At 40.1% G+C, this 12,460-nt stretch overlaps 1 protein-coding gene across 6 annotated transcripts in view; it reads left to right on the top strand.

The window, feature by feature from the left end:
• Positions 1-12,460, top strand: part of LOC306643356 (contactin-associated protein-like 3) — a 212,697-nt gene that overhangs the window by 130,494 nt on the left and 69,743 nt on the right. For all 6 annotated transcript variants that reach the window (XM_079109426.1, XM_079109429.1, XM_079109425.1 and 3 more), the window contains 2 exons: positions 3,064-3,325; positions 9,819-9,962. In XM_079109426.1, coding sequence (XP_078965552.1) covers positions 3,064-3,325; positions 9,819-9,962 — 406 coding nt within the window. The remainder of the gene's footprint in view (positions 1-3,063; positions 3,326-9,818; positions 9,963-12,460) is intronic.

Below are 12,460 nucleotides of genomic sequence, written 5' to 3'. Positions count from 1 at the left end.
AGAAGGAGGTGTAGGAGAGGTGAGAAACCTACTGTGAACCAGGCTGAGAAAACATAAATGGCAGCTAAGAAAACATCAAGGTGCTTGAAAAGAGAAACATGAAGTTTCCAGGTACCTTGACAAGGTGGAAAATAAAGGAAGAAACATCTTTTACCTGAAGTCCCTGTCCATGGAGAAACTGAGGCATTGACTATTCCTGGGACGGGAAGGAGAAGGGAGACCCTCCTGCGCTCAGCTGTGCTGGAGGTGCGGATCTCAGAAACCATCCAAATGCAAAGATGTGTTTGGCCGATGGGCCTCCACGCCAGGAAGCCTAACGCGCACCTCCCGAACCTCAGACCACCTGTCTTCACCCATCCTGAGAACCCCTTACCCACCCTGACATCTTTGGGGCTGCTGCCCTAAGTACGTCATTGAGGTGAAGGAGAGTGAGTGACAACTGGATACTCAAGAAGCCAGGACAACTTGAGGAAACCAACCACAGTTTTCCATGCAGATTTCATATTATGCTGGATTATTGATGGATTTATTGGCATAATGATCACCAGTTTATAACCAATCAGGAGATATCTGATTGGATACCCTGATATCTATGGAGTCCTAAATACCCTTCTAAAGAAAACTATTAACTAATGAATTGTGTTGGATGAAGATACTGAAATACATCAGTTTTACACAGAAACAAGTGAAAAGAAGATTCCTTTCAAATTGTGCATGGGAATAAAAAGTTAGATACTTAAGAATTCCATTCTGAGAGTTATTTCAATGTTGGTGTTCTTTATAAAAATAGAAAACCTGTTGCTTCAACATTTAAAATGAAAAAAAAAAAAAAAAAACCCATAATTTGGCAAATTCATTTGCCAGTATTGGCTCACCTAACTGTCACTCCTCTGTGGCAAGAAGCTTGGCTTCTGTGTTGGAGCAAGCAGCTGCCCCCAAAGGATGAGGTCAAGTGTCCAGAACAACCCGCCCCAGTGCCCAGACCGAAGAGGAAGAGGCAGACAGCCAGGATCCCACAGAGTGCAGTTTATTGGGGGGAACTTATGGAGAGAAGCTCCAAACTGGGTGTCAGTAAAACCAAGTGGATCCTTACACTCCAGGTCAGAAGGAGTGGCGTACGTATGGATCGGGACAAAAGTGACATCATCGAAGCTAAAATGTTCCTGGTTTCTCTTAAGCTAATATCAAAGAGCTGGGCTCATTCCTGGCACCAGGGTCAGGTTCCAAATCTTCACCTACCACTCTAAGGTCTTGTCTGTTTAGAGTTTGCTGCAAAACTGTGCAGAAAAAAAAAAAAAAAAAAACAAAAAAAAAAAACAAAAACTGGCAAAGGTTCCTCTGGGGCTGTCATGATTGTTATGACTCAAGTGGCTGTGGCCAGGTCAAGCTGGATTCCTACAGTCTGCAGCTGATAAAATATTAAAATAGTCCAGTGATTAGAATTATACTGCGGATTAATGCCCATAACTGTTCATCTTTTTATATATAATTCATCATAGCAGAGTTTTTCAATAAAAATTATCATATTCAATAGAATTTTTTTAAAAGCCAAGAATGGATGTTATGATTTATATGTATAGTTTTAACATACATGGAAGATTATTTTAAAATGAAAACAAAATTCTTTTCGTTTCTAAAGTATGATAGGATAGAATTTTTAGAAAAGTGATTCAGTCTTAAAAGTGACTCTAATCCCTGGATCAGTGATTTTTAAACTTGGCTTTAACTAGAAGGCACCAGAGGAGATCTAAAAGTTACTCTCACCTTAATCCACTCCAAGAGACTGGGATTTAATTGGTCTGGTTGTGGATTTTTAATAGCCCTCTGGTTCAACAAGGCTTGAGAACCACTAACCAAGATTGTCTATGTTGCTTTAGTAATGTTTTTCCCTCTGAAATCATGTACAGTATATTAATAAAAATAATTCAAAGAAAATTCCAAATAGAATAAAAATTGCTATGGTTTTTCTCTGCAACTGAAATTCATGTGTGTAAATAAATACCCACTATTCCTTCCAGCTCCTGAAATAAAAAAAAAACCAAAACCAAATACATAAAGAACAACATAAGATGGGGCTTAACTTGCCAGATATTAAAACATGCTAAAAGCCCATAAGAATATGGTGTTGGGTAGGGTTAGGCAAGTTGGCAGAACATAGCAAAGATCTCAGAAAGATACCTGTCTACATGAAAGTTAGTAACAACTAGAAAAATGGATGAATTAATTCATAAATTCTGCTGGAAAAGTGTCCATAAGGCAAAAAATAAACCTGGATCACTATTCTGAACATACCAAAATATGTAAATTTCAGGAAGATGAGAAACAAACAACCATGATAGCAATTCTTGGAAGAAAATCTGTGTGATTTTGTGTAGAACCTAGCGGGCATGAAACCTTCCTAACAGACCAGAAACCCAAAGCTACCCAATGGAATAGAGACGTGATTGACTATAAAAATCAATATTTTCGTGCTAAACAGACTTTAAGCAAACTTCTTATGTAACTGCTTCAGCTGGAAAAAAAAAAAAAATTGGAATACTGTCAAAGTATAATTTTCCAAAAGCTACACAAGTATGAACCATACACGTGTCTCAAAAATGTAATTGACTCTTTAATTAATGGGAGAATCAGTAAAATAAGGAAGTTGGTACAAAGCTGATTTTGAGGAGTGTTATTTAGGAAAGATCAAATGCTGTTCAGGAGAAGAGTCGGAGGGTATGGAAATGTCCTGCTCATTGTTATCAGGCAGAGGGACTGGAAAATGATTGCCATAGAATGAACTCCTATTGAATTAGATGATATCAAGATTCCTTTGCTAATGCAGAGAAATAGAAAAGGAAAGATTTTCAGACATATGCGCGTACACACACACGGTCACCAGGATAGGTTTTCCCAATTATGGAAGATAAGATAAATATAATAGATTTAAGCTTTATCAAGTAGATTAATTGATAAAATTCTGGGTTGAAAAAAGAAAAGCCCTTGTAAATCTGTGTCAAGTCTGTCTCTCCTGGGACAGAAGCACTGTGAAGCTCTAAATGTGTTCTTTCATTTTATTTACAGGGAAATGTGTCCTTCTCATGTCCACAACCACAGACCGTCCCTGTCACTTTTCTGAGCCCTTGGAGTTATCTGGCTCTGCCAGGCAACTCTGGGGAGGACAAGATGTCTGTCACTTTCCAGTTTCGAACATGGAACCAGGCAGGACGATTGCTTTTTGGTGAACTGTGGCATGGTTCGGGAAGTTTTGTCCTCTTTCTTGAGGATGGAAAACTCAAACTGAGCCTCCTCCAGCCAGGACAGCCGTTGAGGAACGTCACAGCAGGTAATGCCAGTCTTCCCGTAAGCCTTACACCAGCCAGAGGGTGAATCGTTTTGTGGTAAGTCAATGTGTGAGGTCACGAGACACTGGAGGCTCTCATTTGGAGGAACGGGATGGCCATTTTCTTTAGGATCTTCCAGACTGTTTATATGTGGGACTCGTAGCCATTACTGCAGTGATCCTTTGACCCAAAGTGATTATATACAAGATATAAGAACCCAGCATCTCTGGAGCCTGAGGCAGGAGTTCAAGACCAGCCTCAGCAACTTAGTGAGGCCCTAAACAATTTAGTGAGACCCTGTCTCAAAAAATAAAAGGCCTGGGGATGTGGCTCAGTGGTTAAGAGCCCCCTGGGTTCAATCCCTGGACTAAAAAAAAAAAAAAAAGAAAAAGAAAAGAAAAGAAAGAAGAAATGCACATTTCTGCAGATCTGCTCCTGATATACCAGAAAAATATGCCACACCCTTAAGCTCCATCTCCTGACAAACGTGTGCCCAGCCTCCATCCCATAGAATTGCAGCAGGGTCCTGGTGCAGCAGACGGCACCTGAGATGTTCACTTCCTCTTCCTTCCTCACTGCCTCCTTCCTCCTCCCTCCGCCTGCTCCTCTCTGTCATGGTGGAGAAGTATTCTCTACACAGTAGATCGGTAGATCACTTGCAGCAGAGGAATCCGCCCAAGCAGCCATGGGGCTTCGAGCCTCAGGTTCTTGCAGTCTCAGAAAGAGTCACACGAAGCAGTGGGCAGCAGATTATCTGGGCAAGTGAGGGTGAGAGCATCGTGCAGCGCAGATGCTGAAGGCTCGGACTGTCTCTGAGGAGAACTGTGTGGCCCTTACAGGACTGAGGGTTGGTTTCTTTGTCCTTGTTCTATCTCTTGCATCCCCTCCAGTGGTTAATTGTCCCATGATATAGCCTTTGGAGAGGGTCTTGATGACCTAGTCACAAGGGGTGACTGTGACATGGTTTTGGTGATAAGGGAGGGTCCTGGCCACCTGGTCACAAGAGAGGGTGGTGGCACAGTCTGGAACTGGTGGTTCCCTTAGGGGATTATAACCAACCGTGGTTGGGGAGGTTCTGAAACACCAGGCCCCATTTCCCTGAAGCCTGTCTGCTGTGATGAAGTTCCCCAGGACTTCAAGCAGGAGTTCCCTGAAGGAACTGCATGTATGAGTTGGGGAAGGTTGGACAACTTGTCCCCCATTCCCACCGTTTTCTAGATGCCTGCTCAGTAAGGCTCCTGGTGGCCTCCGTTTTGTGACTCATGGACTTTTCTTAATGACATGTCTGACATCCTTCCTGCCCTCTACTGTCCTCCCCCTACCTTCCTGCTCATGACTGACTCTCTACCAAACAAATTGATAACAGTTGCCTTCTCCTGAAAGATGCAGGCCAGGAGTCCTTACCCTTTTGCGGGAAGCTGATTCATTTTCCAGACAGCCTGTCATCAGGGAAGAATCTCAGCAATTCAAAAGTCACAGAAGCTCCTAAGCCTCAACCGTTTTCCCCTTATAAAGTGGAGACCTTAGGTCTGCTTTGCAGGGGAAACCATAGGAAGGAAATCTGGTTTTATTAGCACAATAGTTACCCCTGCTCCCCACCACGCAGGCCTCCCTTCCCCATCTCCCACCCAGGACCTGTTTTTGTTGGGCCGTTGCTTTGCCTGCTGGGTTAGGGGCTCAAATCCTCAGGAGGCAAATCTAGGAAAGATTTGGTACTGATCTGCAGCGTGGTGTGGGCAAGTTTGGTAACTACTCGTTTATTGAATTTTCCTAATTGGATTTACAAATTTAGGACAAGATCTGAGCCCTGAATCAGCATCATGCCTAAACTGGCATCAGGGCTTCCTTAAGACAGTAGGGAGTTTAAACAAGAAGAAGGGGTGGGGGTGGCCCCAAAAGATTCCTTTTGGCCAGAGATACCCTTGACTGCTGCTGAATATTGCTTATGAAAGTTGGATTTTGAGACCTATGAAGTAGGCATTTAGAAGGTAGGGCCTTATTTCAATATTTCTGGAATAATCTGGCAAACCTAGATGTTAGAATCTATATCTACCCTCCTTTGAGCCCAGAAAAATGATTGCAGATAAAACAGAGGTGTTCACATAGGATATATATATATATTCTTCATTTTTTAAAAAAACCAACTTATTTTCTGTTTCCTCACAAATAGCACCCTCCCCAGAAAGTGTGAAATCATGCCCTCCACAATAAACAAAATAAACATATGTCAAAGATTTTATTTAACTCATTAACTGTTAAAAGAACCAGTTCTGGAGAAATAAAAATAAAATCACCTGCCAGTTTAGCGAGTCCTCTTCACAAAAGAGAAAAGAATGAATTAATTTTATTATTGAGTAAGTATTAAACCAGACTGCACTGCACATCTCAGTGATTGCTAATGAGACTATAAAGACAGAAAGAAATCTCATCCATCTCTGTAGCCAACCAGATGTCATTCATTACACATAAATCCTCAAGGTAAAAAAGAAAAAAAAAAATCTAAGAAAATGCTGGGCTCAGCAGCACATGCCTATAATGTCGGCTGCTGAGGAGGCTGAGGCAGGAGGATCACATGTTCGAGGCCAGTCTCAGCAACTTAGGAAGACCCTGTCTAAAAATTAAAAGGGCTGGGGATGTGGCTCAGTGGTTAAGTACCTCTGGGTTCAATCCCCTATACAGGAAAAAAAATAAAAATAAAAAAAAAAATCAAGAAACAAAAAGACCACATGAAAGTAGAAGGATTCTATCAATGAAGAGGAAGAGGATGGAGAGGAGGGAGGAGATGGCGGGGCTGGGTGATTTTGGAATGTTGAAAATATGTCACATGCATGTGAGAATATAAAGCCCACTATACTGCATGATTAATAAGCTCTAATAATTTCCTACCAAAGAAAGATAACTCCTCTTCAAGTAAGAGGACTCAACAGTGCCATTTGCTAGGAAGTCCATACTAAATTCCTCTGGTAACTGGGGAGGCCTCTGCAACAGTTCCTTGCCGTTATCCAGTGGAAAATTACAGCTTTTTCCTCTTTGACAAGCTGGTAAGTCACAAGGTAGGGCCAGCACCCTAAACTCCCACATAGACATGTGCATTTCAAAGAAATGTCTCCAGGACCCCAAGAAAAAAAATGCCCCTAGGTTGTAAAACTAGAAAGAGACAATTGAATTTTTACAAAGTTTTTTATAAGATTTTTCAAAAGTTACTTTAAAACTAAGTATTTATTTTTTAAAATCTGCATACACATCAAAGAGGCAGAGGAAGAATTTACAAGTTTTCTAAAGGAAATGTTCTAAGAAAAGGGAGGGTGAATGAAAGTCTGTAAGTCCCTAAGGAAGTTCTCGTTTGCATTTTGCTGAGGCTGGCTTTGAACTTGCAATCCTTCTGCCTCAGCCTCCCAGCCACCCAGATTACAGACATGTACCATTGCAGCCTGTGTTTTGTGTCTTACATCGGTAAAGCCTGTTTGAAAAAGAACTCCAGGTGCTTCACATTTATAGTCAGAAAAAGGAATGCTGAAATGAAATTGCAAATAAATGCAAATCTAGCAAAATTTGTCAGTGACCATAGGGACAAGGAAGTCATTTGTTCCTTCTCTGAACTGTGTGCCTGTTACTGGAGAGGTATCACTTGCATGGCTATCTGTTCTTTACAAGGTAGTTTCTGTCTGTGGGTATTCCTGTCCCTAAAATAGATATAGCTCAGTTGGTAGAGTGCTTGCCTCAGCCTCACAAACACAAAGCCCTGGGTTCAATCCCCAGCACTACCAAAAAAAAAAAAAGATGGAGACTTATGTTTTGTCCATTTCAAAGTCTGTTCAGTTTTTCCCTTCAGCAGTTAGACTTTCTTGCGAAGGTGTTGCATATGTTCAGTTTGCACAGTAACTAGAATTAAATATAATCAAAGTCCCCACATCACACCCACACATTCACCCCTTAAGCTGGTGGATTTGCAAGAGTGACGTTGTGCTCCAAATTTAGTTCTGACAAGAGATCATCTTCACATGCAAACGTGTTTTTAAAAGCATCTATGTTGTAGACCCTTGCCTAATTAATGTAATGATTTCTTATTAAAATTTTCATAAATTCTGCATATGATTTCCTTGGTTACAATTATGGTCAAAGGTCAATTATAACCTAACAGGAAAAAAGTAAATTATTTGGATGATAGATGATAAACATTTAAAAAAACTATACCAAGGTTTACTTTCATTTGTTGAAAGACATTTTTAAAGAGGGCACTATCAGGACTTGACGTAATTATAAAAAGAACCTGTCAAGGATTTTATTTAACTCATTAGTTAATGAGGGAACCAGATGTTACAACAAATTCAAAGGACAATTCAAAGAATTACAGATAATGTAAGCAGTAATGGACAATGAATTAACATACAGTATAAAAATAGTCTGGGTGGGATTGGGGGTAAGGAGGGAGGAGGTCAATTGAATTTCCACCAAACAAAATTCATTTCCAAGTCTATGGACTACCGTTTGCTTAATTTGATTTTTCTACAGTTTTTACAGTGGTAGAAGAACTCAGAGAAGGTGGAAGGCACAGAGATCCACAATATCAAATGACCCCAGAGATTGTGTTTAGACAGTGCCTATATTTACATTGAAGACATGTAGTCATCTGATTCATTTCAAAGTACAGTTTTTTCTTTACATGTTACTCTTACTTATTTCTGTTTCTGCTTCACATATCACTGAAGGTTAAAAAGGAAAAGCTGAAATTACAATGCTAATCTTTAAAATTTAAGAACCACTACATTTGAAATGCTAATAATATGTTAACTTTTTTAAAAAGGTATGTGTGGCAAAGTAATAAATTGAGCAAGAACCATTTTAATAATTAGCAGGCTTCCTAAGATCATCATCTAAAATGTTAAATTTATTGAAAAATTCCTATTAACCTAGAGATTGTTGTGATAAATTTGAAGATCTTGGCCTAGTTTTGAAACACCAGTGTAATGTTCAAATAACAGGCTAATTTCATTTTTAATCCACTTATTGGCATGTATCTTTGACATATTACTTGGTGAAAGAAAATAATAGACTGCCTCTAGGGATTTTAAATACTTAGTGTGTAAACTTATCATCAAAGAATTTATCATGCTATTACTTCAAAAAATTAACTGTATAGCTAATACTAAGGATGATACAATAATATACATATGAATCTAAATATGTAAAATAGTGCATTTATATGTAAAGTTTACCTCTAGTTATTTTTTTAAATTTTTAAAAAGATTTTTTTAGTTGTAGATAAACACAATACCTTTAATTTATTTATATGTGATGCTGAGGACCAAACCCAGTGCCTCACACGTGCTAGTCGAGCACTTTACTGCTGAGCCACAACCCTAGCCCTGCCTCTAGTTATTTCCTAAGCATTTTAAATCAAATACTAAGTAAAAGAAGGTACAATAATATCTTCAATCATAATGCGTTCATTCAGAGAACACATGGACATACGTTAGGATTTTATTTAGCTCATTAATTACGAGGAAACCAGTAAGATGTGAATGATCAGTTCAAAGGAGAATTTAAAGTGCCATGCGTACTGGTGGGCAAGGAATGACAAACTGAGTTCACGAACACATGCAACATGATCCATAACTAACTGTATCTCACAGGAACAAGGGTTTGCAATTCTGTGGACCAAAATCATTTTGCATTACCTCCAGCTTTGCTCAGCCTTTCTTAAGTCGCTCAACAGTGAAAGCAGAGTTTACCTTGATGGATGCACTTCAGTGAGTAGTCACTCAGTGATCCTTCCCCGTATTCTTGCAATTCTTCTTCTTCTTTTTCTCCTTCTTCTCCTCCTCCTTCTTCAGCTCCTCCTCCTCTTCCTTCCTTTTACTTCTTTTTTTGTACCAGGGATTGGAACCCAGGGTCACTGAACCACCGAGCCATATCCCCAACCCTTTTATTTTTATTTTTTATTTTGAGGCAGACTCTCACTAAGTTTCTTAGGGCCTCACTAGGTTGCTAAGCCTGGTCTTGAACTTGTGATCCTCCTGCCTCAGCCTCCTGAGTCACTGGTATCAGGTGTGGGCCACCACACGTGGCTACAATTGTTCTTGACTTACCTTCAACAACAATCTGTCCTGCTTCTTTGACAATATCTATGTTCATTAGATTTAGCGAAGCAAATAAAATTTGTATTTCAAGATCAAACCTTATAAACTGCATTTTGAATCCCATGAGTAAAGATTTTGGGCATGTATGTCTGATGATTAAATTCAAGGTGCGACTTAAGCACATGATCAGAATTTGTTAGAGTGACTCCTTAGGAGCAGTCATATTTTCCTCTGTGTGCTGTGGTCTGAATAAACAAAATCCTTTCATTAAAGAAAGGTGGCTAATTTTTTCCTTTCAGTGATATATCAACACGAAAATGCTGCTCTTCCTGGACTTGTTCAAGGATCTGAAAATTGTTTTCCGGTGCTTACAAAGTTCATAATTTATGGTTGCCTTTCACTGACTTTCCTCCAGGTGCTGGGCTGAATGACGGGCAGTGGCACTCTGTGTCCCTGTCTGCTAAATGGAGCCATCTGAGTGTGGCCGTGAACGGTGACACGGTTCTCCAGCCCCTGGTGACTGGCCTGACGGGTTCCAGCAACACCTATTATTTTGGAGGTAAGTGAAGGCAGGTCAGCCACAGGGACAGTGGAACCATCATTACCTTTACTGTCCTGCCTGCATCCTGGGTCCCTTTTCAGATTTAAATCAGTTCATATTAAGAAATGATCTCTCTCCTTCTATAATATATCTCAAAATTTAATTTATTAATCTTCCTGATACAAAAATCAATCCCTGCAGTGACTTTAGTTACTGTGTAAATAACCTCATAATTTCACATCATGTTAAAAGAAAATAGATTTTTAGCTACACACAGTAAACAGGAAACAAGTGGATTTTTTTCAAATGGCAAATGTCATAATTGACTTCTCTGCAGCAGATAATTTTAGACTTCTAACAGCTTGTAAAAATTAAATAAGTCACATTGTCCAAAATTCTTGGCTTCCTTACAATCTTAGGATACATACACTTCAACTCCTATCATTGACTCATTATTACACGGATCAGTTTTTAGATGGACAGGTATTATTTTAGTAGGAAGAGAGTAATGGGAAGTGTAAAACATAAAGAATTTTCTGACCACCAGAAGTAATAAACAAAAACGAAGAAACCTGAGACAAGTATATTCAATGCATCATAGTGTAACTGTGTTATCTTGGTACAAAGGGCCAAATATTTGCATCCTGCCAAAATCTGCATGTTGAAATCTTAACCCCTTTTAGGAGCTTTGGGAAGATAATTAAGTCATAAGGGAGGAACCTCAAGAAAGGATTGGGGCCCCTCATAAAAAGACCCTAGAAACTTCTCTAGCCCTCCTTCTGTCCTGCGAGGCCACATCAAGGGGATCGCCACCTGTGAGCCAGAACGCAGTCCTCTCCATGCTCCAAGTCTTCCACGGCCCTGGCCTTGGACTTGCCGGTCTCCAGAACCGTGGGTCGTGAAATAGCACTCAGTCTGGGTGCTCTGTTGTCGCCATCTGAAGTGACCAGGACATTCGATGGACAGCACAAATGTATGAGTGGGATGGAAATCCAGCTTTCTTATTAAAAGAAACACTAGAAGCAGTGTTGTGGATCCTTCCGGCAGACGTGACGGGAGCTCACGATTAGGCTGGTTCACCCGGGAAGCGAAGCGAGGAGTGGGCGAGGAAGCCGCAGGCAGGCGCACAGAGGGCGCGGGCAGGACCATCTGCAGGACGCATCAGCGCCTACGGAAAAGAAAGGCTTCTGCAGTAAGCCGGCCTCCATCCAGGAGGAAATGCCATGATGAATGCGGACGCACTTCCCACCAGACGTTCAGTGGGTTCCCAGACGCTTGGGTGTCACTTTAATGATTCAGCTGTGCGTGATGCGTACGGCAATGCTCCACAGAACAATGCAAACCTCCTTTCTTTTTCTTTCGAGTTACTGGGGCTCAAACCCAGGGCTTGTGCTTATCAGGCAAGCATCTGCGCTATACCCACCCCAACCCTCCTCTCCTATAAAATGAAAAAACATATATACTCAGGAGTATAGATCTAGTAGAAAAACTGCCTACATTCTAGTTACCTTCTGCTTCATCTCTGTGTGTGTGTGTGTGTGTGTGTGTGTGTGTGTTCACATAGAAGATGTACATTCCCAAATTAATAGTCACATATATTCAAAGATGTCACGGAGCTGTTTTCTACCACAGAGTGCATATTTACACTGTTTAAAGTAAATTGAAATAACCTAAACAAATCCCTGAGCAAACAAAACCAGTTAGGCTTCATCAGTGACCTTAACCTTGTTTGATTTGCAAACATAAAGCAAAATTTAACTTGGATTATTTCTTGTCAATGCCTGTCTTTCAAAAATTCAAACTTAATGCTAATGGATCAGAAGCCACCAACTAACTTATGTAAATAGAGATTGTCCATCATGATATACCAAATAGGCTGCTCTATAACCAAACATGTGTGTGTATGTGTGTGCCTGCGCGTGCACACAGAACAGATGCCTACTTCCATGTTTTTCCTACAAAAGCCTTCCCTTTCCACCCTCATGACAGAACCCTAGAATCACTTCCCATTAAAAACTGCCTCACTCAGGAATTGCTCTTAGGGCCAATAAAACACTTCTCATTTTACTTTGCCTCAATTTACCTTTTAACAATTGTGTACATGTATCTCCAGGTAGATGCTTCACTCCTCTAGGCAGACAAAAGGAAATCTGAAGAGCTTCAGTGTTTTAAGATGTCAAGAAATTAACATCTTGATTTATCTTGAATGCATGATTATGTAAGGGGTCCTGTAAATAAATAAATAGAAAATGTAGCTATATATGCTAACCTTGTTGACCATGCAAAGTTAGCATTAGGAATGGTTGTCCACAATCCTCAGCCATCAGAGGAATTTTACATATTGAGGATAATATTAAATTTAGGATTTCCAAGTATAAGATTCCCCTTATGTCTGCTCTCAAAAGATGTGATATTGTCAGATAATCATCTCTAATAAAAAATTTTCCAAACTAAGTGCAAAAAAAAACAACAAACTGATCAGGGATGCTCTGTTAAGACGAAGACTAACATCTGTA

The sequence above is a fragment of the Sciurus vulgaris genome (assembly GCF_902686455.1).
Source record: "Sciurus vulgaris genome assembly, chromosome: 13".
In the NCBI taxonomy this organism is placed as follows: domain Eukaryota; kingdom Metazoa; phylum Chordata; class Mammalia; order Rodentia; family Sciuridae; genus Sciurus; species Sciurus vulgaris.
This window is presented reverse-complemented; position numbering and strand designations above follow the sequence as displayed.